This window comes from Trichomonascus vanleenenianus (assembly GCF_965637985.1).
Source record: "Trichomonascus vanleenenianus strain CLIB 3782 genome assembly, contig: TRVA0_077S, whole genome shotgun sequence".
Classification (NCBI taxonomy): domain Eukaryota; kingdom Fungi; phylum Ascomycota; class Dipodascomycetes; order Dipodascales; family Trichomonascaceae; genus Blastobotrys; species Blastobotrys vanleenenianus.
The window spans coordinates 1-26,290 of NW_027481810.1; the positions used below are offsets into that span (position 1 = coordinate 1).

The window sequence follows — 26,290 nt, forward strand, 5'->3', positions numbered from 1 at the left end:
TGTTGTTGATTTTATAAAAGTATGCTCCAAACGCCCCAAATCCTGTTCTCAACTGCACGGCCATGCTGAGAGTGTGACGGGAGCCTGCTTTCATAAAATGCGAGAGAGGGTTGGCCTTCTTAGTGGGTTGCTAAAATTATATCTTTCTCTTTCGTATTGTCAGCCATTGTTTTGGTGGAAATAACGCGTCTTAAAGTTGGCCAATAGTGTATGTGGGGAAAGTTCGCCGGTCGATGGTGAAACACGTTATTATTATAACAAAATACAATGTGTTATGTACCGTGATCTATGTCTACCAACGAGAACTCTACCATTGTGGCAGCCAAATCTTCCTCTGAGGTATCTAACGATCCTCCTATCTGGCAACAATACAGCTAAATAGTTCAAAGTTACGAAGTTTCAAAAAGTTAAAATTGGGTAATATTTTGGATTGAAAAGAATTAGTAAGCAAGTTATTTTCTTAAAGATGAGTACTAGTTTTTTTTGAATCCCTAACTAAAATAATACAATGAATAATATTAGTAATAATATTATAAGGTTGCCTATAATGGACGGAATTTTTTAGTAGCCTATGCTGCTTCAGATGCCTGATGATGGACGGAATTTTTTAGTAGCCTATGCTGCTTCAGATGCCTGGGATATCCCATTGGCTGATGATGATGTTAAATTTCTGATGATGGGCTATGTCTTTTTTGTCCGATTGATCTGCCGTTAGTATCATATGGTCTTACTATTTCTATATTTAAACTCCGAAAAAACATTGTCAAGCTGATGATATTACCAGGTATATACACACGGGAACAGGTGCTTCCACGGAGTCCAATTCTTCGAATGGGTTAATATTTATGGACTGCTACTCATGTGATGGGTCGTCAAACTCTGAGCAATACTGTTGACATGATCAGCCGTAGTGATGAGGTGAGAACGTTGAGTACGGACAGGAACGACAACGGTTTGCAGGGACGTTAGCCAGCCACAAAGGATTAGAATTATGCCATATAGATGGGGATTCCTATATGAGGTGCTTGAGATAAGGACTTATAATACTCATAATAATACGATACTATAATTACAACTCCCCATATAATATTCTGAGATGCGCTGATGTCAAATGACTTTTGTGACTGGGGTATTATCGCTGACACTATCAGCATCACATGGTAATACTCCAGTAACCTTGAGACTGGTCGTTCCACGCTTTGGATCAGACATTTTTTTATTTTACTTGTTCGTGCTTAATCTAGTGTGGTCTCGACAGGCTTCTTTGTTTTAATTAATATAGCTTAAATTTTTATTTGTCAGATTTTGTTATTCTCAAATGACACAAACGTTAAAATGGTAAGTACAATACCGTAATGTCTACTTATCCCAAAATCACACTCTGTCGCCGGCATTGGCAGTCTTTGGCCGACATTTACGGTAATTCATTTCTTCTGGTATAATGAATGCCTTAATCGCTGAGAATGCGAGTGCGAAAAGGATTGTCTATTTTAAGTCTATGTGGTCTTTAGCTCATCGTGGAGTGGGGGTGGCAGGCTTACCATTCCCATTGCTGCTCCTGCCTCTCTCGTAGATCTACTCAGGGTCCTCCTGGAGGTAAACTCAGAAGCCATTCTAACCCTAGCTTCTGTACTGGGCCCGGGCATTCCGCCGGGGTGAGCGAAGGTCCCAATGGCCGCGATAGGCAGTAATCGCGGTGTTCATGTCGTGTGCCTATGAACGTACTATGGCTCTTGGAGATCGTCGGTACTATGAGCCGACTTGCGAGGCATGGCTACATGGGCACATAAGGATCGCCCATGGGAATCGGCGGTCGGTTGGAATGCGATTGCGGGACCGAAATGCTCTGCTGAACCATGAGGAGCAGAGCGCAAGGTAATTTAGCGCCTTGCCCCAATCTTTATCATGTGACGCTGCTCAATATGCAGGAGGGCGCGATTGCGGTGATTCATAACGGCACATTTCACACTAATGGAGTCTTGCATTTGAGTGGTTGGAACAGGTTTTTTCACGTACTTTCATCTCCATAGTTCTTGCTCGAGAAGAAAAGGCATTTCCTCGAACCAATTGCGCATTAGCATAAATCGGCACAGCCAAAAAGAATTTGATTTCATTATCTATAAACCTAGCGGCAACTGCCATTTTTTATTAGACTTTTCGTTTCCAATCCTCTTGACTAAACGGGACTGCTTGAATATCCTATGAGTACTCGTTAGCATAGCAAACCAGTTTTTGGGGGGGTTTGGGGGATTTTGGGGGATTTTGGGGGATTTTGGGGGATTTTGGGGGATTTTGGGGGGTTTCGGGGGGGTTTTATTTGGTTTTTTGGGCTTTTTGGTTTTCTGGTTTTTTTTTTGGTTTTTGGGGGGGTTTTTTCTCCCGTACAATCGAAGTAATCTGTTCCATCTTTCACCTCTATGTCCACCATCCCCTATTTTTCTGTACAGGAAGAAAAGATTGATTTCTAAGTTTCTGTGATTATTTTCATTATTCATTTCCAAAAAAAAGGGGGCGGAGCAGAAAATGTTAAACGAATGGATCCTTATCCATTCTTTCCGTCGCAGCTACTGGTTGTGTGTCAGAGACCTGGTCCCCGGTGAGTTCCTGCATTACTGTCTATTTGCTTACTTCTCCAACCATGGGAACTTCCCTCAATTTATCTCTCATGCCACCGGTGTGGTTCTCCTTCGCTTCATCGCCGATGTTCCGATTCCTCATCTCGGCTGTCCTCCGAACCGTTTCACTTCGGTCACTCACCGAGCTTGTCTACATCGGTCGCTCACCGAACCGCTATACCTCAACACTTCCCACGTCCCGTATCCGCCATATGGTTCTCCATGCGTTGCCATATTTCTTCATTCATAGTTGGTAGTGTCTTAAGCTTTTCGCCATTTTGCTGAGAATGTGAATTCCCGGGCACGTGAAACTAAATAAGTCACTGTCCATTGAAGCCGCCATGATGATGACTTGGATAACCGTGGGTATTATGTGTAGGTCTATGATTGCCATAAGCCCTTGACTTTCCTGCAATCAAAATACAGGTGTTCCAATGTTTCAGGCTCAGCGTGGCACCACACGCAGGTAGGTCGGCCATGATAAAAAGAGCCCAACGCCATGGACGCTACCTTCCAATGCGAATAGCATGGCAATTATTAGCCCATGATATTGTGGTGAGAACGAGGTATTATATGATGCTAGTTCGAAACAATATCGGCGAAGTTTTACGATGTTCTATCAGCTAACTATCCGCGTTTAAATTATTTTCATTTATTTCTTTTATAAAAATAGGGAACGGAGGACATCAGGTGAAAGATGGATAATGGATTATTTTGATTGTGCGAGAATTTAAACAAAAAAAAAAAAGAAAAATAAGCGATGGTGGACATAAGGTGAAAGATGGAACAGATTACTGTTGAGGTATAGCGGTTCGGAGAATAGCTGATGAGTACCGGTTAGGAGAGGAACCGAGGAGTACCGGTCCGGCAATGGAGTGAGGGATAAAAAGGAGGAGGCTCCTATAGGTTGGAGAAGTAAGCAAATAGACTGAAATACAAGAAGCTACTGGGGATCAAATCTCTGATACACAGCCAGCAGCTGCACTGGAAAGAATGGATAAGGATCCATTTAATCAACAATTACTTTGATTGTGCGAGAGAAAAAAAATTGGTTTGCTATGCTAACGAGTACTCATAGGATATTCAAGCAGTCGTCACGTCTAGTCAAGAGGATTGGAAACGAAAAGTCTAAACGAAGATGAGGAGCTAACATGCTCGTTTGCAATTTAGGAACGGCCAGTCTTAAGGTTACTTGAGTGATACCACACACACACGAGTGATACCATGCGATGCTGATAGTGTCAGCGATACTTCCCGAGGAGATATTGTCAACGTTCGCACCATAATGCACCAGTCTCAAAAGTCATTTGATATCAGTTCATCTCAGAGTAGGAAGTTGTAGTTATAGTAACGTATTATTATGAGTAAAATAGATTCTGATACCTGGTAATATAAAAAATAAAAAAAATATTCTACTCATGCGTTGCATATCATTCATTATCTTGTGCAATGTAGTTCTTGAATAATGTTTAGCATCGGTGATGATATCTCCCTGGGAAGCGACAGTGACGCTATCAATTTTTGTCGATTGATGAATCCATTGAATGCCACCAGCACGATTTGACTTTCAGGCCGTTGTCAAGGGCCAAGGACTAAAGTGACCGAAGACCAAAAACAAAAAAAATAAATAAAAAACAAAATATACCGCCACAATGAATTTTTTAATTTAGCAGAATCTAATAACGTTATATCAAATAATTATATGCTAATAGAATCATCAACTATCCATGTGATATGAGAGACACTCATGGCAAGGAAAACATCGCAACTGGTGCATCATGTTGCGCAACGTTGACAATGCTCCCCGGGAGGCATCTCTAGCATTAGCAATATCGAGTGTCACAAAGTGCATTACCTACAATCGGGTGCCCAAATTGACATGCACGGCCTTTACCTGAGTGTACGTGTTAATGCCATACTCTCCAAGTTCCGAGCCAATACCAGATTGTTTAAAACCACCAAATGGCAAGTTCACGTCACAGTCGTTCGAAGAGTTAATCCAAACGGTTCCACTTTCGATCTCTGCAGCGACTCGATGTGCTCTGTTTAGGTTTGTGGTGAATACGGCGGCTCCCAGGCCATATTCAGAGTTATTCGCCTTTCTAATTGCTTCCTTCTCGGTAGAGAACTTGGAGATGCACACCACGGGGCCAAAGATCTCCTCCTTCATAATCGTCATGTCTTCAGTGACGTCTGCGAAAATAGTGGGTTCAACATAGTAGCCCTTGGTTGTGGCAGCTGGGGTACCGCCGCCCAGAATCAGTCTGGCGCCTTCTTTCTTACCAATTTCAATGTATCTGAGCACTTTTTTGTACTGGGCCTCGTTAACCTGTGGACCATGCTCGACCGAGTCATCGAACGGATCGCCAATTCGCGCCGTAGCAAGAGATTCCTGCTTGATTGCTTCCACGAACTTATCGTATATCGTTTCCTCGACGTAAATTCGCGAGGTAGCTGAGCATACCTGGCCCATGTTGTACATGATGCCAAACAGCGACCACTTGACCGCCTGCTCGAAGTCACTATCGGCAAATACGAGGTTCGGCGACTTGCCGCCACATTCAAGCGTCACTGCCTTCATGTTCGACTCGGCAGCTGCCTTCATCACGGCACGACCAGTCAGGGTGGATCCCGTAAACGCGATCTTGTCCACATCCATGTGAGCCGCAAGAGCCGCGCCAGCGTCACGGCCGAATCCAGAGATGATGTTAATCACGCCCGGTGGGAAGCCTGCCTTCTGGACAAGCTTACCGAAATAGAGCATCGACAATGGCGTGACCTCGGAGGTCTTAAGCACAATGACGTTACCAGCGGCTACAGCGGGGGCAATCTTCCACGAGGCCATGCCCAGCGGGTAATTCCACGGCACAATCTGCCCGCACACGCCGTACGGCTCGTGCCGCGTGTAGGCAAACTTGTCTGGAGAGCACTCTATGGCTTTACCGGTCAGCTTGTCGGCCCAGCCGGCATAGTAGGAGAAAACAGACAGAGACTCCTCGACGTCGTTCATGACGTTCTTGAGGCGCGGCTTGCCGGCGTCCAGCGCGTCAATGGCCGAGAGCAGGTCGCGCTCCTCATAGATGAGCCTCACGAGCCTCTGCATGAGCGCGCCCCGCTCAGCACCGCTGACACGCTTCCATTTGGGGAAAGCCGCACGCGCCGCATCTACTGCGGCGTCGACATCAGCCGCACCAGCCGCATGCACCTCGCAGATGGGCTCCTCGGTGGCCGGGTTGATGGTCTCCACGCGGTTGCCGCTCTTCGCGGGCACAAACTCGTTGTTGATGAACAGACCCAGTGGCTGGGTGTACTTCACGCCGTTTGGAAGAGCGATTTCCTGGCTCAGCGGTAGCGAAGAAGGAGACATGGTTGGTACGATTTTGGGGGTTTTGGCGTTCTTCTAGGGACTCGTTGGCTGTTTTATATGTACCGACCTGTTTTTGATATATCGGGCCCCTCCCGATTTCCCCGTGGCGGTTATCTGCAACAGGAGGCAGCCACATCCGACGCAGCTGTGGAGGGGGAGCGCGCGAATGACACCATCGCTTATGCAACACATGAACCGACATGTACCATTACAGTAGTTCGGCCCTTAATAAGCTGGCGGGGAAGAGGGTTACCTGCTCCATTCTGGCCGAAGCGTAGGTTGGCATTTATCTCTGATGTTTTTGTGTTTTGTCGGGGATTGGACGACATGTATGCTGACGTGATAGTAAGTTCGGGAAGAGTCCGATTGGCATGTTTGAGTCTTCGGACATGGGCCGAAGATGAGAAATGCGGCTATTGTAGCGCTTATATAGGTAGCTTCTTACTTATCCATCTTATTAATTGGAATAATTAAACTGTTTAGATTATTGATATCTCGTTTGTTTACTTGCTTCTGGTGCTATTCGAGGGCCAGCCCTCGAGCTCCCGTAGTATTGGTTATTGGTTTCTGTTGTATTTACTTAGTAAATAGTTATTGGCTGCTGTTGGTAAGATGATTGCGGCAGACATAGTGCAACAAGTATTTTGACTAGTTTATCGTAAATGGCAGAGTTTAACAGATCTGGAGATCTAGGTTTGGTAGAACGTCCTCAACTCATTGGTTTCTCATGTTTACCTGGTGAATGGTTTCCCTTGATTTCATTTGATTTGGGGGCCAACCCCCCAAACCACCGTAGCTCCGCTTCGCGGAGGATCAATTGACTACAATATCTCCGCGAAGCGGAGCCCCAGGGGAGGTTGAGAGGAGGGGGAATGGTCCCCGCATATACATTCCACTGCTTCCAATTGACTATTTACAGCAAGTGAATTATTGATTGACAGGTCCAGCTAACCATTGTCAGTTACGAAACTTTTTAAATCCAATGTGCATTACCTATAAATAGACTGGAGGATATAAAAACAGTGCGATGCAAAAATTAACACTATCACAATAAACAGTCATTAGGCGTCCTTTGATATAGGAGTCGTCGTCCCATTCAACGGGACTTAATCTTCTTCTTCTTCTTCTTCTTCTTCTTCTTTTTCTTCTTCTTTTTCTTCTTCTTCTCCTTCTTCATCGTCCTCCTCTTCCCCTTCCTCGTCCAAAAGGAACCCATTCTCGTCATATGTTCTATTCGGAATCAACGGCAGACCGTCTTCCTGCCATTCGCCAAACTTCTGAACCATATCAATGTCAACGTCGACAATGGCCTGATGAGTGGCCGCTGCAGCAGGAATAGCCTCCATCCCCTTCACTATACTCTCCTCCTGGCCCTCGACCGGTCCTATCATCGGCACCCCCTTATCGTACCACAATGCAACGCGGTTATCCCGCACCAAAAAGCTCACATAAAACATGTTCTCAATGCTCTGTACCGGCGACACGGGGTTGTTCGTAAACATGTACAGCTCAATGCCCCTGCGCCCAAACTCGTCTGGAGTATCGTTCTGCTCTGTATACTCCACCAGCAACTCATAAATCATCTGAATCAGTCGAGACTGCTGGTTCGCTCCCTGCTGCATCTGATTCGCACCAATCTCCTGGGGCTTCTTCTGGTCCCCCGAGATCTTGAGCCGCTCACCGCGTCGCACCTGGCGCACCTTCTTTTCCACCCGGACCACGCCGTTCATGAAGTCGGCCATGGGCGGACGATTCGACAGCCGATAGGACTGCCCACCGAGCCTCGCCACGAAGTCTCTACGCCGTATTATCGGCTTGCCCTCCAAAACTGTGGTCTCTGGATTCTCCTTCTGCAGCATGCGAAGTGCGACTTCGTCGCTGGCGCTCCTAAATTTGTCCACAAACGACTCAAGGTCAAACCCTTCGATCCGGTCGTCGGCCAGGCGCCGCAAGTTCGTATTGAACCGCCCCGACATCTGGTAGTGCGTCTTGGCGTCCTCCTTGACCTCGGATGTACGGTTTGCCTGATCCAGCATCGTGTTCATATCCTCCAGCATGTCGTACATCCGGCCCATGCTGACATCCCCGGTGTCCAGCTCCTGCTGGAGCGCCCGGTACTTCTGTACCAGCTCGCTCTTGCCCTGCGTAAGAGGCGGCTGGGTCCCTATCATTGTCGTTTACTCAACTAGTTGGCTGTCGTTACAGGATGAAAAATTAATTTACGCGTCGCTAACGCGTGTTCCCAGCGCCGCCCGCAACAGCCGCACGTCTCTGTTGCAACGGAGCCCATCCACGCAGCCGCTACTCTAGCAGCTCGAAGCCAATTATTCTCTATATGTTGTGATCCACTTCACGTAGTTGCAATTGGGGCGACTGGTGCTCTGCTGCGCGGAGGCCTGGTTGATATGACGGGGGTTTGGGGGCAGCGCCCCCAACTACGGGAGCTCGAGGGCTGGCCCTCGAATTCAAAGCTCTCCACTTGTTGTTTGCACCCACATAAGTAGCCAGGGAGTTCTTAAGAAAGCTTTTCTTTGGCTGCAAGGGAAGACGATGGAGGGGGTTGCCAGGTAAGGAGCGCTGTAAGCAGATTTGGTCACGAGTAAGCAGATTTGAGAACGCCACGCTATTAATTAAAACACGCTTCTGTGGGCGACGCGTCTCTGTAACGAACAATGTCAGTGATTCGACCGCTTCCAGAGGAGATTATCAATCGCATTTCGGCGGGGGAGATCGTAACGTATCCGTCCTCTGCGCTCAAGGAACTTATTGAGAATTCCCTAGATGCCGGTTCGACGAGAATCGACGTTGTTGTGGCGGACGGAGGGCTCAAGTCGCTTCAGATCACCGACAACGGGTCGGGGATACACGTTGACGACCTGCCCATCCTCTGTCACCGGTACACGACTTCCAAGCTGAGGTCTGTCGAGGATCTGAAACAGATAACGACCTACGGCTTCCGCGGAGAAGCCCTGGCGAGCATATCCTACGTTGCCCGCGTAACCGTGGTTACGAAGACCCCCGAGGCAGCGTGCGCCTACCGGGCTAGATATGAAAATGGCAAGATGATTGGCGAGCCAGTTCCGGTAGCAGGAACCACTGGCACTCATATCACCGTGACAGACCTCTTCTATAACACATTGACTCGGCTCAAGGCGTTGCGTAAGAACGAAGAGTACCAGCGGATCATTGATGTTTGCGCCAAATATGGCATTCACGCCCAGGGAGTGGCCGTATCTTGCAAGAAGCAAGGCGATATGCATTCTGCGCTGCTGATAAAGTCGTCAATGTCTCTGTCTGACCGGATAAAGAGCTACTTTGGCTCCATCAGCAATGAGCTCATCGAGGTTGATATACCGGCTGAGCCGGCTAATGGGTTGTTGAAAGCTAACGGACTCATTACTAATGCTAACTATAGCTCCAAGAAGTCGGTACCATATGTGTTTTTCATAAACAATCGGCTAGTCAGCTGTGCTCCTATGCAGAGAGCAATAAAGCAGGTTTACGCCATGTTCCTCCCGAAAAACACACATGCATTTGTATACTTGTCGATTGAGATTGCCTCGAAGAATATAGACGTCAATGTGCACCCGACGAAGCGCGAGGTGCGCTTTTTGCATGAGGATGAGATTGTGGACTCCGTCTGCGCAGGGATACAAGCGGCGCTGAGCAAAGTCGACACAAGCCGCCAGTTCAAGGTCCAGACAGTACTGCCGCAGTCGGTTGGAACTCCGCTGGCGCATGATACAACAACGTCCACGCAGAAACGATACGAATATAAACTGGTCAGAACAGACCCGCGGCAGCAGAAAATCACTTTTTTCACAAACCAACGTGATACTAATAACGCTAGTACTATAAATAACCGAGAAAATAGCAATGGCGAGGGTGGGCTGCTGAAGGAGTATGTTCCAACGACTCTGCGCTCTGTGAAGCAATTGCGAACAAAAGTGGAGGAGTCTGCCAGTGCTAATTTGACGACGATATTCGAAAACCACACCTATATTGGAGTGGTGGACTTCCGCAGAAGATTAGCAGCCATCCAGCATGATGTCCGGCTCTATCTCGTGGACTACGGTGCAGTGCTTAAAGAGTTGTTCTATGAGATCATCCTCACGGACTTTGGCAACTTTGGCACGACAGAAATAGACCCTTGTGGTGAAGAGCCCATAACAATTCGTCAGCTGCTCGATCTAGCGTACGACACGGTCAATCCAGATGCCAAGCATGAGATAGATGCACATTTTCAGACGTTCACCGACTTTGCTCCCATGCTGGAGGAGTATTTTAACATTAAACTTATCCCGGTCAACGGTGGTAGCGACCTCATAGTTCACAGTTTGCCTTTGCTTGTTGCGAGATACCGCTTTGCTATGGAGCACCAGGTGCACAAGCTTCCAATGCTCTTCTACCGCATCGCAAACAACGCTGACTGGGATGATGAAGACCAGTGTTTAGATTCGATTGCGCGCGAGTTGGCCGAGTTCTACACCCCGGACTCGATTGACGAAGAAACAGACAAGGCGGAAGCAGACCAATTAAGGAATGATTTGGAAGTGGTGTTATTCCCTGCGATGAAGACTCGGCTTATCGTTCCGCGTTCTCTTAATAGTTTCACCGTTGAAATTGCCAACCTCCCTGGGTTGTATAAGGTGTTTGAGCGATGTTAGCCAAATTTTGCACTCATAACGATATAACGAAGTTCATAGATACGTTCATTATGGTGTGTACATCGAGTGATTGGTTCATCATTTTATTGCGCCTTTGTATTTTAGGTTCCTATAGCGTAGGAGTCGTACCGCGATACGGTAGAATATATTCAGCCAGCCAAATATTGCTCGGCACAGCAGGACTTATCGCTTTATACATGTACCAGGGGTAATACAGTACCAGGTTACAATGTATTGATTTTGGAAATTTCTTATCACCGAGTCCTCGCAAATACGGTTCAATTGTCAGTTGATACGGGATAATTGATCTAGATCCACGCATGTTGGTGCTTCGTCAATTCCTGGATCTTGCCAATGACTACCTGGTATGAACAGTTGCGTATAAACGTCATAGAGCCCTGGGTAAACGCCAAATTTTTTTTCCGATCGTGAAATATAATTTACTATGGATATAATGATAGGTAAGATTACTTTAACGAATGCTACTATATATTGAAGGGCTCTTCAAAGTCTCAAACTACGGCATCATCATTTGAACTGATGAGGCCACCGCCACATCCACCGCCACGGCCGTCTCAAGCATTCTCAGAACAACGCTGCATCCCAACAAACGAAGCCAATCGCTCCACCGACACCTGCATGCATTAGAAATCAACGATCGTCAGGCGAAAATATAACAGTCCTTGGAATGGAAATATACAGTCATTGGTATCAAACATCCAATTGCTCTAGCTACTATTTTTTAATAAATCAAGCTGGAAATGGCGGGATTTTCTCAACAGGCAATTGAGCGAGAGTCGACAATCGTAATAGCGTAACAATCAGCACAAGATGCGTACTTCTCAACCCGGAGAAAAAGTAAACATTGACGTCACCAATGCTGGAAATCTGGGGACGCAATATATAAAAGGTCTTCATTCGCGTCCTTCAGAGCTGTGGTTATTTTTGCAATTTGAATCATGGGTATTCCAGGACATCTCGTTACCAAGTTCCAAACGAGGTAAGTTATATCATTTTTTGGGTGACTAAAAAATTAACCTTGTAGAACGACCCCTGAAGAGCAGGGCTCCGGCTGGTCTGAGCTGTGGAACGAAGGAAAAGACACTCTGTGGGACAGAGGAAAGCCGTCACCGGCCTTGGTCGACGTAATTGAGTCCAATAAGGACCTGTTTAACCCGTTCACGTATGTTGGAAGACGGAAGAAGGCCCTGGTACCAGGTTGCGGCCGGGGATATGATGTCGTAATGCTGGCACTTCATGGCTATGATGCCTATGGCATGGATGTCGCCGAGACTGCTATCGAAGAGGCCAAGAAGTATGCTGCCAAAGAGCTTCCCCAGCCCCAGGACTACAACTATGCCGACCAGTCGCTCCGGGAGTCTGCCGATCGGGGCACTGTTGGATGGTTCCAGGGCAACTTCTTTGCAGAGATTACTGATATCAAGTTCGACTTGATCTACGACTATACTTTCCTCTGTGCACTTCACCCGACTCTGCGGGTCAAATGGCTGGCCAGCATGACGAACTTTCTTGCCGATGATGGCTTATTAGTGTGCCTCGAATTCCCCATGTACAAGGATTTGAGCGCAGAAGGTCCACCATGGGGCCTCAATGGCGTCCACTGGGACCTTTTGGCCAGCGGGCGCGACGGTATTTTGCATACCAGGAAGGAAGCGGACGAGTCGGAGAATGGCCGGTTCAAGCGAATTGTCTATTTCAAGCCAGAGAGGACGCATGAGATGGGCCAGGGTACCGATATGCTCAGTGTCTGGACAAAGAAGTAATATGTATTCGAGGGCCAGCCCTCGAGCTCCCGTAGCTCCGCTTCGCGGAGGGAGTTGGTTGGAAGTTTGTAACAGGCTACAGTGTACTCATTGGGAGTTTGTTACAAGTCAGCCAGAAAAGTTAGTTACAAGTTGGGAGTTTGTAACAAGCTGTAACAAAACCTTTTTTCTGGGATACAGTGTTACTTGATAAACCACGCTCGATAGGCAGCCATACTTCTGCGTAGCGGAGCCCGGGGAAGGGGGAGGGACTCTAGCTTGATGGTATCTGAGCTTTCATGAATGGTTAGCCTCCGCGTAGCGAGCCTCAGGGGGGTTTGGGGGGACTGGTCCCCCCATTGATACCTTTAAAGTGTTGGGGATACTATTCGATGGAGAAAAGGTTAGTATTAGTTAAATAGTACTGAAGATTTCAAGCCGGTCCTCGTAGTAGCGCTTGAAGATATCAAGGTCGGCAGAGTTGAGCTCATGGGAGGTAGCCGAAGAGGATATCGACGTCGCGTCGCGCACAATGGACGCAGAAGAAGAGGGCAGCTCGACGACAGATGCTCTCGAGCCGCTGACGACCGACGAAGTGGTCGCCGAAGACGCTGAGGAAGAGGAGGCCGAGACTGAACTCGTGTCAAGAGAAGAGGTCGGATAGTGCTCGGGCCCCAGCGCAGTGTGCTCGAAGGAGAGTACAGGCACCTCCTGGATTGAGCTATTGTACGATGAGGACCAGTGGGACTTGGAAAGCAACAGTCGGTTAAGCAGGAACGTTCTCTCCCTGAAGAAGTTCAGCAGCTTCAGTGGGTAGGCCAGGCGGTCTATGGGCGTCACGTTTACCAGCACCGCCTCGATCCCCGTAAGGTCAATGGGCCCAAGGAACCCAAACTGGTACATGTAGCGCACTTCCGGGAAGAGTGAGTCTAGCGACCGTGTTACGGCGTGGTAATAAGCATAGAGAACGACCTCGGGAGTCTCTGTGTAGGACTTTTCGAGCGCCAGCGCTCGGGAGGGGAAAGTCTTGATCCACTGCCGCAGGAAGGAGAACAGGACCGCTGGCGAGTGGTACGAGGCGCCTGTTGAGGAGGCATTGAACCGCCGCGTTGGATTGGCGTAGAGGAACGAGTAGACCTGGTCAACGTAGCTGTTAAGGTTCTCGTAGTCCTGGAAGAGCTGCGACGAGTTGGCGGTCGCAATGTAAGCGCTGAGGATCTTGATGTTGCTGCGCAACTCGCCAAAGAACCGCGCGTCGTACGGAGGCATGTAGATGGACTTGATGCCCTGGAACAGAGCATCGGTCATGCAGGAGGTGGTTGGAGTTGGTGAAACGCCCTGGACCTTCTCCAGAACCGCAGCCAGGCCCTTGGAAAGCGTGATGTAGCTCTGGATGTTGTCGTCCTGGAAGAAGGCGTCCCATGAAAGAACGAGCGATGAAGCTACTACGGCGTCTACATTAACCAGCTTATCTTTAGCCAGGTCTTCTTGGAGTTCGTGCAACGCAATGAAGCGGTGCTTGTCGGACTCGCGGGTGTTGATGCGTCCTGTTGCGCTACCAATGAACCCATATGAGAAGGCCATGAGCGCGTGGTAGAGCCCTGCATGGGCGTAGGCGTCGTCCATGACCATGTTCATCCACTGGATGTAAGCAGTGCGCATCATGTCCGTTTCGAACCCGTGGCGCACCATTGGCTGTCGCGGAGTGCCTTTAGGCGGGAGCATAGGCCTCAGAGTCTCGTTGATGGAAGGGAGGCTCGATGGAGGGGTCATATCCCTCGGAGGCTGCAGCGGAGGCAGCTGGACGGGTCCTGGACCACTTGAAAGCGGCAGCTTGGGCAGCGGAGGCAGCGGAGGAGGTGGTGCAGGTGCCGGAGGGTACCCATAATGGGACCCTGGGCTGTGGTGGTGGTGATGGTACGCTGGGGGTGTACTACTGTGGCTACTGACCATGCCATTTGCCAGATTTGGGTTGAAGTTTGGGGTGGAATTGAAGTTAGAAGAGGAAGAAGTGGTCCCACTCGAGGTTGTGCCAATTGACCACACCGGGTTAGGCGCGATGTGGCTCGTAGGAGGAGGAGAAGGCAGGCGGCTCTTGTGGAGCTCGGCTGCTGTCTGGGTGCGCTGTTGCTCATGGAGCTGGGCAGCTGCCAACATTTTGTTGCGGCGCCTGACTGCGATTTCCTCTTCGGTCAGGCTTAAGTAAGAGCATTTGATCTTGGACTTTGAGCACTGGCCACAGATGGGCAGTTCCTCGTTACACTTGATCCGTCTCTGTTTGCAGTTCTTGCACCCGAGGTGCGATTTCTTGTGAGCCCTGCGGACGTTCTTCTTCTTGGGTGCGTTCTCCTCCATCATCGTCGTTCGATTTATCCTTCCTCTCGATTTGTCCTTCCTCTCTAGTCGAAGAATAGGACTGGTGGGAAAATTTATGGTACCGCGTATTTAGTACCGGGGTATGAAAGTATTTCAAGTATTTAGTACTGGGTTAACAGATAATACCGGATGATTAGTACCGGGTTTATTTTAGTACTGGACGATTAGTACCGAAGTTCTCGCAACTGGACAACTGTCAACCATGGATATCGCGAGAAGACAAAGTATAACGAATATTACAAAAAAATGCGAGAGTGAACAGTAGAGAAATGACTACTATACATGTAGCGTATACCTATAGCCCCCCCGACTCCCGTATATAGCACGAACACAGCCGCTTATCCGTTATAGCCTAATCCTCTTCCCACATTACGGACATGTTTAGAGTTGCTTTTGCTACGTAACTCGTGGATCGACTGAGATAACTTGTCGTTGCTTCTTTTCCCGCCCCTCCCTCCGAAATACGATGCTAGAGGGCCCCTAAACGATACACAATGTCTGGGTCACCGCGCCCCCCGTATCGACCCTGAAGCGGCTCGGGTCGGGTCGGCCCCTCCGCCCCCGCGGCGGACGGGTTTACTTCAAAAAGAGACACATGTACGAGGTGCTCTAGAACACCGTGCTACCCTTCGTATTTCCCTCACGCCCGGAACTCGTTCCCGGGCTTACATCACGGCTTGTATGCTGGGGCTGCCCCTTTGCGGCGGCGTGCGGCGCGAGTCACTGACTAAGACATGCAGGCCATTGTACCGCTGACCGTTGGGAATATTTTCTCAAAATACAATTACATATACGGAGTTAGTATTTTGTGTGAATTCCTCATCATTTTGTTAATGAAAGGGGGGGTGGCTGCTTTTTTATTCTTTCCTGGGGCTCTGCCCCAGACCCCGTGGCTCCGCTTCGCGGAGGGGATATACATGTAGGAGAGTGGGATGTCGCAGCAATCGTCCAGAAGCCTGTGTATTAGTTCTGAGCATTGCGAATACCTCTCCCCCCCCTCCGCCCAGTTTGGTGGGAACCATGGTTGCATTACATACTATACATACGTATCAGCAGCTACAGGGATACGCAGTATGACTTCTTTGACTCATTTTTAATATAATGACGAGTCGAAAGTCTTGGCATTTTCATTTCAGATTTATCTTCATGTGTAGATCGTTGGCTATACGCTCTCGCGGGGTATGATAGCTCTTCTCGTTTAGTTTCTCCCCCGCCTTTGTTACTTGTACTGCGTTTCCGCGATGGTTTGCAAAATCGTCTGGTTGAATGGTGGTTTGTGGTCAGTCTGGGCCACCCCCTTGCCCCATACGCTGTCCCCCTCCTTTTGACATGAAAACCCGTTTCAGAAACGTAAGCTCGTCCCAGGTAGAGCAAATTTGCCCAATACTGATAAGATCATAGGCCGGATTTTTTGTTTTTTTTTGCTCAGCCCTGCGCGAGTTAACCGCGCCTTCTAGATCGGATGTCATGCATCCATTTTTCCTGCTTGGTATACGTACCCCCCACTACAGCGTAGTACTGTAGTACTACTCTATAAGTACTCTAAACGTACACTGTACGGGTACTTCAATAACAAGAGTGGTATAGGTAGATCCTATATATATCGCATACTTCGGTGGTAAAATTCCGAGCTACAACAATTCTCCTACATAGTATGTACTCTATATATCGTGTACTTCGGTGGTAAAATTCCGAGCTACAACCTTTTCTGCTAGAGTACTGTATACTCGTATTACTTTTATTCGTACTCCTTATACCGGTGTATGATGGTGTCTGCAAAAAAAAAACAGCCGATCTTGACAGGGGCAGTACATAAATTGAACGACTGACACTACTGTATTATTTGTAAAGTTGTTGAATTACACCACTATAGTACAACTATATACAGTAGTTGTTGAACTACACCAATATACAGTATATGTAGTGATTGGTGAATTCCAGTCGCAGGAATGGGCCAAAAATGTATAGTACGGTGCTATGCTTGGCAAGTGCACTTGGCTCATGCCTTTAGTACATACTCCTGGACTTCCCTTCTCTTTTTTTTTCTTTAATATTCAGTTTCAATAATTGGATATTCAAGTACTACTCTAAAACAAAAAAAATACGTTATCTACAATTGCGTAACGATTGCCCATATTTCCTAATCACTGACCCTGTATCGCCAACTGTACTGTACCGTAATTAGTTATAATGCGGTGATCAGCCTCGGCAAGATAACGGAGTAATAATTCAACCAAATATAGTAATCTCTCGTAATTTAACCATTGCATGGTCGCGCGCGCACGCGCGGAACGGACTCAGCCACGAGTCCAAAAACGGCCTGGTGCGAAGCAGCAGGGGTCCCACTCCAGCGGGACACCCCAGCATGGTGGGTCCCTGGCCGGCCTTAGTCCTGCCAGATTCAAAAGATCCCTCAACCTCCAAGCCCAAAATATTTTACCTACACTTTGTGGTTGGTACAACGGTGGCGGGGTTGGGTATAGGCGGGTTGGGGATGAATGGCATATGGGCATTGTGCGTTACATGTGCATTTGGGCGCTGAAAAATCCATTTTTGGGCGCGGAGAGAGGAATGGATACGCACACGGCTGGGTTCCCCCAATGGCTATAATGGCTCACTCTCACTGGCAAGGTTTTAACGTGACTTTTCGGAGGTGGCTCTTGTTTCGACGGCGTATAAATTTGGAAAAAGCCAATCTTTTCCCTTTTTCACCATTTTCCTTCTTCCAAGTTTAGGCGCTCTGTTTGAATATATAAACAGCGGTTTTTCCCACTGTTCTTCGAAAGAGAAAGCCGTTTGATAGTACTTAACATTCGTTTTGCTGAGCCTACTTTCGTTTTATTACATTACTGTCTTCTCGCCACAGGCCCCCGGCAGATAATATTGTTTGTTCTGTAGCCTTATACCCTACCCCTATATCTTGCTTATCGTAGAGGGCGTAATAACAAAGGACGCCTAAAGAGTAGCTACATTCCTTTGGGGAAGCAATTACTCGGTTACTTTGGTAATAGTAAAAGCTCCGGCAGTTGCATATAACCGCAAACTTCTGTCCTCGGACCTTCGTCGGTAACATCATTTTACATAACTGAACCTGCCTTACCGTAGGAGGAATTTGAAACTATAGCCATCGATACGGCTACATTCTTTTTTTAACACCGAGGAAAAGAAACGAGCAAAGCAATAAATAATGCCGATTTTCCGCAGAAAGTCCAGTGTAAAGGACTCAATCATGAACTCTGAGCCGGTGTTCATCCAGCGGTCAACGACACGGTCGGACAAGCACCACTCGGGCGACATCCACGACCCCATTCTCAAGGCCATCCACGACGCCCAACCCTTTGAAGAGTCAATGTCCGCCGCTACAAACCGAACCGTGACCTCGCCAGAGACGCGGTTCCGGGATATCTTTGGCAACGTCATTCAGATGCCAGACCGCTCGAACCCGACCCGGATGAGAGACGAGCGGCCGCTCGACACAATTCGTTCCTTTGAGTACTCGTGCTACGGCGACGAGCGCATCCGGGACGAGATGGAGACGCCGCGGCTCGGATGGACCACGCGGCGCAACTTCCAGATGCCGCACTTTGAGACCAACCCCTACCAGCAGCGCTCGCAGCAGCAGGAGAACGTCATTTCCTTCTCGCAGCCAAAGACCCTCGCGGAGCCTGTCTCGGCCCAGCCGGAGAAGAAGAAGAAGCGAGGGCTGTTTGGCCGAAAGAAGAAATAATTTTAGGGCCTCTTTTTTTAACGAGTTTATGATTTGTATGTATTGGTTATTTATTTGGATTTTGTGTACATCTTTGGAGGCTGTGGCATTGAACTTGGGGGCCAGCCCCCAAACCCCCGTGGCTCCGCTTCGCGGAGATTCAATTGAGCCTATACAATGCTCCTTCAATCCCTCGGTGTAGCCAAGCTATAGGGGGGTCGGGTCCACCCCCCAAGAGCTGGTGTTGAACTTGGGGGCCAGCCCCCAAACCCCCGTAGCTCCGCTTCGCGGAGAAACCTTTAACGACGGCAATTGACTTTATTTTCACAGACCTCTTTAATGACGGCTACTGATTGGCTTGTATTTTTGGCATTTGACAGAGCATCGGTTCGATTTGGTTCGATAACGTGCATTGTAAGGGTTGTTCGACGTAAGTAGGAAACACTGCTGAGTAACCCCTGTACAATTCCACTTCGAGATCAATCGCAATAATTGAAAAACTGTTCTTTACAAATCGGTTGTACTACTGCTTTAATATGTTAATCTGAAGGTTTAATCATCGATCGACAGGGCACGAAACTTGCAGCCCCCTTGATACGATCACCTGCAGGGGGTATTGAACAGCAATATATGAAACTCAGATCTAGTGGTACACACAATATACACATGCAAATATCACGCCCATCCACATGTCATTAATCTATTTCTGTGCGGGAAGCTAGAAAAAAATGAGGTTGTCTCACCGCATGCGGTGCGGCTCATTCAACCGACGTCCACTTGCAACAGGTGCCATGAACATATTAGAATGATAATATACAACATTGTTGGCATATTGTAATAGAACGGTAAGTTATGCATCCTACTCTTTAAAGTGTTGTCTATCGCTAAGGAGGTAATAGAATAATAGGGCCACAGTGGTAGTTGGAAAAATCTGTCATAGAAAGAGGGTAGTAATGGCTAACATCAAACAGGCACGGTTAGAGGATAGATAATAGATTACAGAGGAAGCGAAAATTGAGGATAGAGGAAGAGAAAATAGACAATAGAGAATAGAGAATAGAGAATAACGAATAACGAATAACGAATAGAGAATAGAGAATAACGAATAATGAATAGAGGAAATAGGATAAGCTAGAAGGTATTAACAGTTAATATTAAATAGGTCAGAATATATACAAAGTCTAGATTAAAAAGGCATGTTACTGCTTTCCAGGATCTTCAACGTCGTCTGGTATATGAGCAACATAACACTGGACTGGATCGAGGTCCAAAACAACCGCGGCCCTACCCCCGAAAAGACACCCGCGGTACCCTCAGTCCTGAAAACGGTCCTCAATGCCGCCACCGTCGAATTGGAAATATGCGTTGGCTTTCCTTCCAGCCGAGCCCCAGTTACTTCAGGATTGAGCTGCGTCTGGACACGGGTCTTAACAACATCCAACGGCGTAGTGATGACCCCAGCAAGACCACCGGCCAGGGCACCAGTCGCAAGCTCCAAACCCACGCCCATGTCCTTTCCAATGCCCACAAACTCCTGTGCCCACCAGTGGAATTTCTCGTAGAATGCGAACTGTAACGCCGAAAATGGCAGATCCCGAATGAGGGTAGCCTTGTATCCATAAAACAAAGCTCCATAACCCTCAGTGCGTACAATTGTTCGGATAGCGTCGGACATGCCTCTATAATTGTATCCGCTATCAAAGTGAGGGTTGTTAAACCGCCCCTGCAGCTGAAGCCGCGTCTTGAGCACCTCGCTGGGTACATAAAACACAGACGAGGCGAGATCACCCAGAAACCCGGCCGTCAAATGGGACGGCGTCTCGGGACATGCAAGATCGTCAATTAAGAACCGCTTTGTCGACTCATACGCACCAAAAAAGAGCATTGTCGCCGGGAAGGCGCCCAGCAGAGCCGGGCTTATGCCACCATACACACCGCGAACGCCTTCCTCGCGCAGAATATTAAATGTCGCCCGCATCATGGTACGGTACTTTGCAACGTTGGACGCTCCCTGCTGGCGAGTCTTGACCGTATCCAGCGGGTATATAAAGGCATCGCCAATGGCTCCGCCGATGCCTCCGGCCAGCAGCACATTGACCATGGAATGCTGTCTCTGGGGCGCCCCTGGCGGTGTCGCCGGAGGACCATGCGTGAACTCGTAGCTGACATGGCTGTCTTCCGTCGTCAGCGGGAGCGTAGTCGCCGACAGGTATATGTCATGGGCCATGGTTTACCCCGTTTTCGCGACTCGCGGGGGAATTTTTCGTCACTCTATGTCTATATTTGCTACCTCTCCAGCGGGCTCTACTAATCCCCCGAGAGGCTAGTCCAAAAGTGATCTAATGTCGAAAAAGAATGAAAAGACGAACGGCTCGATGGGAAATCTCGGGTCGATTCCGAAATTTTTTTTGCCGAAATATATTTTTGATTTTCGTAAAACTCCCAGCCTCCAGTTTACTGTAGAGTCGTGCTGTAATATACGTAGAACTCCCGGCCCTTAAATTACTGCGGAGTGGGGCTGTAATATACGCAGAATTGCGAGGTTTCGGCCAGGACGACAGGTACGCCACAATTGGTCTACGACTTACTTAATAACTACGTAGCTCGCTGCTACGTATATTACGAAAACCATTAAGTGCATACGTCGGGGAACATGGGTGGGCCCGTATCGGGTACATATAAACCGAGCCGATCGAGGATGCATCATAAGGCCATGTTTGCATTAATTGCTGTGAATTGGTCGGCATATATGCGGCACGCTATGTTGATACAGTTGCCTTACTGGATTGGTACGGAGAGCCGTTGCGGCTTGCATGTGTTCCCGCTGTGTGGGTACCGCCCATCTTTCAAAATGCGTATATTACCACTGTACGGGCATTTGGAGAAATATATGTAGCTGTATATCGGCATATAGCTGTGGATAGCTTGTGGGTAAACCCACTATTTATTACAAGTTTAACAATTGGTGGCGGGTATTTTGGTGCAAGATGTAAATTTTTTGACAGACGCAGTATGCACATGGCAATGCTATAAATACCTCGTACCATTGCCTACATGTCTGTGGATACGGGATCCCTGTTTTCAAAGACGCAAATACGAAATGACTCCCGCTCAGTCAGAATCTGCACAACTTCTTGGCATTCAGTAGGTACGTAGTGTCGTATGTTTGCTTGCCTTCAGATGGGGGCCGTTAATGTCGCTGTATCCCACACGTATCTGTTTGATTCAGTAGCGGGAAATGCATTGGCATTCTGCTAAAATTAACCCATAATTGGAATTGTTCGCCCAGTTATATCCCATGCTGGAGATGATGACATTTCGCAGCACAACGGTCGATATATACCAATGGCAGTGTACTACCGGTAGCCAGCTAAAAAAAGGTTGGCTGTTTTGAACCTGATCTTGAACTCAAAAAAATTAAGACAAGATCCGTCCCCCCTCGATTGGAGAAGGGAATTGAAGAACTCTACGAGAGGCGGCTGAAGCCCTGAAATAGTTACAATTGTAAGTCAGGGTATCAAAAGCCAGAACCCCGAATGAAAAGCTGGAGAGGGGAGGTGGGGCCCAACCAATGGCGTTACATCACTGGTAACCTTTTTTTATACATTTCCTTCCCCTTCATTCTCCAACCTATCAAGCAGTCTGATCAAGTCCAATATATATTGAGCGATTTTTTTGCTCTGTTCGGTTCCTGGCTGCTACTTGGCAACTGCATTAAAGTGTATCCTTCTCCTCGCCATCTAGACTGTGTGTGCGTCTGCGTGTGTCTGGTGTAGACTACTACATTCTTCTGCCGCATCTCATCCACCAGAGTACATTATCCCCTATTCTATTATTACTTTGACAGCTCACTGAACGGCCTTCTCGTAAGTCTGTATAAAAATATATCCCTTCCTCGGGATATCCGAGCAAACCAATTCCGGACGAAAAATATTTCGAATGGGCCATAACTTGTCGGTATACCTGTCTTCTCTGGCTTCGATTTGAATCTGTAATCATCTAAAGCTCTTTTTTTGCCAACTACAGTCGTTCGCTACCGCCCCTAAGCACACCCTATTTCGTTGGAAAAAATGACCAAATCCAACCGCAATAAGAGTAAGGAAGACGAGCGTCGTCGCCTTGGCACCGACAATAAGCCCTCCCGCTTCAATCACCACTCCAACGCGGCTAGCGGCAGAGGCTCTCCAGCGTTTTTGTCAACACCCACGCCCCTGACAATGCCAATTGGCATGCAATTGCCCTTGCAGTCGCCAATGCCTATGCCTGTACCTATGCCCGTGCACCTCGCCATGCCCATGCCTTTTGTCCCCATGGGGTACTACTACAGCCAACCTGCTTTCGGCCAACAACAACTCATGTACCAAAACCCCCTGGCCACGGCAATGGCTACACGGTACTTTTATAATTCGCTGTTGCATACAGCTGTTTACCCTTCGCGGTACGAGAGTGACAGCCCATCTTCGGCCACCAATAGCAGTGATAACAACGCAGTGATCCCCCGAGGGCCCCCGAAAAAGCCTCCACAGTCCAATTACGCTATCTGGGTGGGGAATCTCCATCCTGAAACCTCAATCCTTGACATGTGCCATGCATTTGGTACAAATGACATTCAAAGCATCTTCCTCATCCGCCAGACAAAATGCGCTTTCGTCAACTATTCCTCAGAGGAGGCGGTGCAGCTCGGCATGGATCGATTCCAGGAGCGATTCAACGGACTCCTTAGAGGCAACCAGCTGTGTGTCAAGCGCCAGATCGTAAACTCCGAAGACGATGACGAAACCACAACCCCCTCCGCCGACAACTCCGCCGAAAAAGTTAATGAAAATGGCGACCGGTACTTTGTGTGCAAGAGTTTGACGGTAGCTGATTTGGATGTTGCCCGGAGGCTCGAGGTCTGGGTGACCCAGCCAAAGAACGAGGACAAGTTCAACGAGGCATTCCGAACTTCGCCAAACGTCTACCTGTTTTTCTCGGCCAATAGGACCGGCGAATTTTTTGGCGTAGCTCGAATGGAGAGCGAGATTACGTACCAGCAAAGGCCGAGTGAGCTAGCCGCCAACCACCTGCCCCCGCCAACTCCATCCCCGGACACAGGATCCTCCCCACCATTGTGCATTCCTTCTTCCGATCCGTCTGTGCCGGGGCTAGGAATTATCGCCCACCGCCCCATCGAAATTACACCCACGGCTGCTGATCCTTCTGTGCCGATTCCATCTGGCCGAATTGTCGACGATGCGGCACGGGGCAACTTATTCTGGGAGCGGTGGAGCGATGATAACGACAGTAACGAACCAAATGATACGACTAACCATCCTAGTAATGACGACCATGATGCCTATGACCATGAGAGCAGCTCAGCTGAGGACAAGATCAAAACGTTCAAGATTAAGTGGGTTAGTTTCACGCGAGTGCCATTCTTTTTAACCAATGGCATCCACAACCGATTGAACAAGAATAAGCCAGTTAAGATTGGTCGAGACGGGACTGAGATTGACCGCGAAACTGGAGAACGACTGCTTAGTCTGTTCAATCTAGACTAGACTCTTGCTACCTAAACCCCGCTAATATTAAAAAACATTTGGTCCACGCTAGCACTAAAAAAATTATTCTAGTAATGCCTGGAAATTTTAAAAGGTGACAATTCATAAATTGATAAACTACAAAAAAAGGTGGGGACTGGCCCTGCGAATTGAAGGTTGAGGATTCGATTGTCATGCCAAGTTTCATTTTCTATTCGACAAGAGTCGCTGCTTAGAAAAGAGCGACAGCGGCAGCCAGGGCCAACATGGAGTAGCCAAAGGCAGCCTTGCCAGCACCGTTGACCTCAGAAATGCCAGTGGTCTCAGCTGGAGCAGTTGGCTGAGCAACGCCTGGCTGGGATGGCTGGAAGGTGGTTGGGGTGGTGGCGTTGAAGCCGACAGAAGAAGCAACTGGGAGGACAGAGGTACCAGCAGTGTTCAATGGAACGGTCTGGTTGTTGAATGGAGCAACTGGAGCAGAGGAGACTGGAGCAACTGGAGCAACTGGAGCAGAGGAGACTGGGACAACTGGAGCAGAAGAAACTGGAGCAACTGGGGTGGAGGCAACAGCAACTGGGGCAGTGGTCTTGGTCAATGGGCAGACAGTGACGGTCTGGATAACCTCAGTGCCGACAGTGATGAAAGTGGTCTTGGTCTCGTACTCCTGTGGGGCAGAGGAGACTGGGGCAGCTGGAGTGGTGACGGCAGCAGCTGGGGTGGTCTGAGCTGGGGCACCTGGGGTGGTTCGGGTCAATGGGCAGACGGTGATAGTCTCAATGACCTCAGTGCCAACAGTGATGTAAGTGGTCTTGGTCTCGTACTCCTGTGGAGCTGGAGAAGACTGAGCTGGAGCAACTGGGTGAGTTCGGGTCAATGGGCAGACGGTGACAGTCTCAATGACCTCAGTGCCAACAGTGATCCAAGTGGTCTTGGTCTCGTACTCAATGGTCTCAGAGGTGGTGGTTGGAAGGGCTGGGACGGTTGGAGTGTGGTCGCAAGCGTTGTCCTTGCAGTGGGTGATGGTCTGGATCTCAGTAGTAGCCTCGACATCAGTGGAGGTAACATACTGGGTCTGGGTGCTGATGTCAGCGACGGCGGCGCCAGCAATGGCAGCGATGCTAAGAGTGGTGAACTTCATTTTTGAAAAAAGCGATTAAGATATTAAAGAGAATGACTAAAGTTAAGAACTTAAACGAACGATTAGAGAATAATTCTGGAGAAAAAGAGAAAAGAAGCAGGAACAGGGAGGACATGCCTGCTGCTTTATACCATCTGGAAAAGCCCTGATTCTACGGCGCACATTTAGGGGGAGCGGGATGCCTACTTTCCGGCTGAACGTAACCTCGCATCCGCAAGTCGCAAGTGTCTTCGCTGTATTTCTATGTACAACTTTCTTTTGTCTACATGATGCTTGCATAATGGGCTGTACACCCATACGAGTTATTTTTTTCAGGAGAACGTCCTGTCGGGTGTGGGTGGTGAACTCGAAGTCCTCCTAAGACAAAATTTCAAAATTTTAGGGGGTTGATGCCGTGCGGCTGTAACGATCTGCACCGTTTTACACCATTTTATGTCAAAATATGGAAGAGTACTTGTCGGTAATTCCAGGGGCAATCGAGATTTGTATTTTACTACATTATACAGCAGTGCACTGTGCGTAAATTTCTGTGATATGTAGACGTCCATCCCAGGCACAGTGTACGAAATCATATGGGTGTTGTACACCAATAATAGGGGGGCGAGTGGGGGCAATCCTATCCGTATCGATAGGTTTAACCCCTGGAAATTTACAACTCAATTTGTCCCGGGGCAATTGCCACAGAAGCCTGTGCCCAGAGTCCCCTAGCCCATATCCTTCAGTATGTATGCTCGGTTGCTGTAGTCCGCCCCCGAAACACAAACAATTATCATCACCGCCTTCAACTGTTATCTCAGAGCGATCGATAGCAAGAGAATACTGAGGGGCGTGTGGGTACGGGCAAGTTGGTTTGCTGCTGTCAATTGAAAAAGTAATATCACCCATGCGGGTAGATAATATTGCAGGGAAATTAAGACACCAAAGGCACGATGAAAATCACCATACACGCGTATCCTTATGCATTTTCATAGTAGGCCGTACAGTTCTGGGTTGTTCTGCAGCCATCAGCTTTTGTCAGGGCTAAAATACAATCAGCCGATCGCAAGGATCAGGGGAGGAGGAGGAGGAGGGTCCGATCAGATTCATCGCCGATTTAATTCCAATTGGAATTCAGTCCTATTATTCTCGAGTTTACTTTT

The 26,290-nt window shown here is 48.3% G+C and overlaps 9 protein-coding genes across 9 annotated transcripts; 4 read left to right on the top strand and 5 right to left on the bottom strand.

Annotated features, from left to right (window-relative positions):
- Window positions 1-4,470: 4,470 nt before the first annotated feature.
- ALD2 (aldehyde dehydrogenase [NAD(P)+] 1) lies at window positions 4,471-5,982 on the bottom strand (the record flags this gene model as incomplete). Its single annotated transcript, XM_076687801.1, has 1 exon — window positions 4,471-5,982. The coding sequence occupies one exon, from the start codon at window positions 5,980-5,982 to the stop codon at window positions 4,471-4,473; it is 1,512 nt and encodes a 503-aa protein (XP_076537955.1).
- Window positions 5,983-7,088: 1,106 nt separating this feature from the next.
- On the bottom strand, window positions 7,089-8,153 carry NSE4 (Smc5-Smc6 complex subunit NSE4; the record flags this gene model as incomplete). The annotated part of the gene is made up of 1 exon (XM_076687802.1): window positions 7,089-8,153. The coding sequence occupies one exon, from the start codon at window positions 8,151-8,153 to the stop codon at window positions 7,089-7,091; it is 1,065 nt and encodes a 354-aa protein (XP_076537956.1).
- A 501-nt stretch (window positions 8,154-8,654) lies between these two features.
- On the top strand, window positions 8,655-10,649 carry MLH1 (mismatch repair ATPase MLH1; the record flags this gene model as incomplete). The annotated part of the gene is made up of 1 exon (XM_076687803.1): window positions 8,655-10,649. The coding sequence occupies one exon, from the start codon at window positions 8,655-8,657 to the stop codon at window positions 10,647-10,649; it is 1,995 nt and encodes a 664-aa protein (XP_076537957.1).
- Window positions 10,650-11,608: 959 nt separating this feature from the next.
- On the top strand, window positions 11,609-12,433 carry TRVA0_077S00166 (uncharacterized protein; the record flags this gene model as incomplete). The annotated part of the gene is made up of 2 exons (XM_076687804.1): window positions 11,609-11,649; window positions 11,695-12,433. 2 exons carry the CDS (start codon window positions 11,609-11,611, stop codon window positions 12,431-12,433), a joined length of 780 nt encoding a protein of 259 aa, XP_076537958.1.
- A 393-nt stretch (window positions 12,434-12,826) lies between these two features.
- TRVA0_077S00188 (Zn(II)2Cys6 transcription factor domain-containing protein) lies at window positions 12,827-14,770 on the bottom strand (the record flags this gene model as incomplete). The annotated part of the gene is made up of 1 exon (XM_076687805.1): window positions 12,827-14,770. One exon carries the CDS (start codon window positions 14,768-14,770, stop codon window positions 12,827-12,829), a length of 1,944 nt encoding a protein of 647 aa, XP_076537959.1.
- A 3,247-nt stretch (window positions 14,771-18,017) lies between these two features.
- TRVA0_077S00210 (DUF2406 domain-containing protein) lies at window positions 18,018-18,515 on the top strand (the record flags this gene model as incomplete). The annotated part of the gene is made up of 1 exon (XM_076687806.1): window positions 18,018-18,515. The coding sequence occupies one exon, from the start codon at window positions 18,018-18,020 to the stop codon at window positions 18,513-18,515; it is 498 nt and encodes a 165-aa protein (XP_076537960.1).
- Window positions 18,516-19,680: 1,165 nt separating this feature from the next.
- Window positions 19,681-20,721, bottom strand: MME1 (Mme1p; the record flags this gene model as incomplete). Its single annotated transcript, XM_076687807.1, has 1 exon — window positions 19,681-20,721. One exon carries the CDS (start codon window positions 20,719-20,721, stop codon window positions 19,681-19,683), a length of 1,041 nt encoding a protein of 346 aa, XP_076537961.1.
- Window positions 20,722-22,747: 2,026 nt separating this feature from the next.
- On the top strand, window positions 22,748-24,034 carry TRVA0_077S00254 (uncharacterized protein; the record flags this gene model as incomplete). Its single annotated transcript, XM_076687808.1, has 1 exon — window positions 22,748-24,034. The coding sequence occupies one exon, from the start codon at window positions 22,748-22,750 to the stop codon at window positions 24,032-24,034; it is 1,287 nt and encodes a 428-aa protein (XP_076537962.1).
- Window positions 24,035-24,245: 211 nt separating this feature from the next.
- Window positions 24,246-25,151, bottom strand: TRVA0_077S00276 (uncharacterized protein; the record flags this gene model as incomplete). The annotated part of the gene is made up of 1 exon (XM_076687809.1): window positions 24,246-25,151. The coding sequence occupies one exon, from the start codon at window positions 25,149-25,151 to the stop codon at window positions 24,246-24,248; it is 906 nt and encodes a 301-aa protein (XP_076537963.1).
- Between the last annotated feature and the right edge of the window lie 1,139 nt (window positions 25,152-26,290).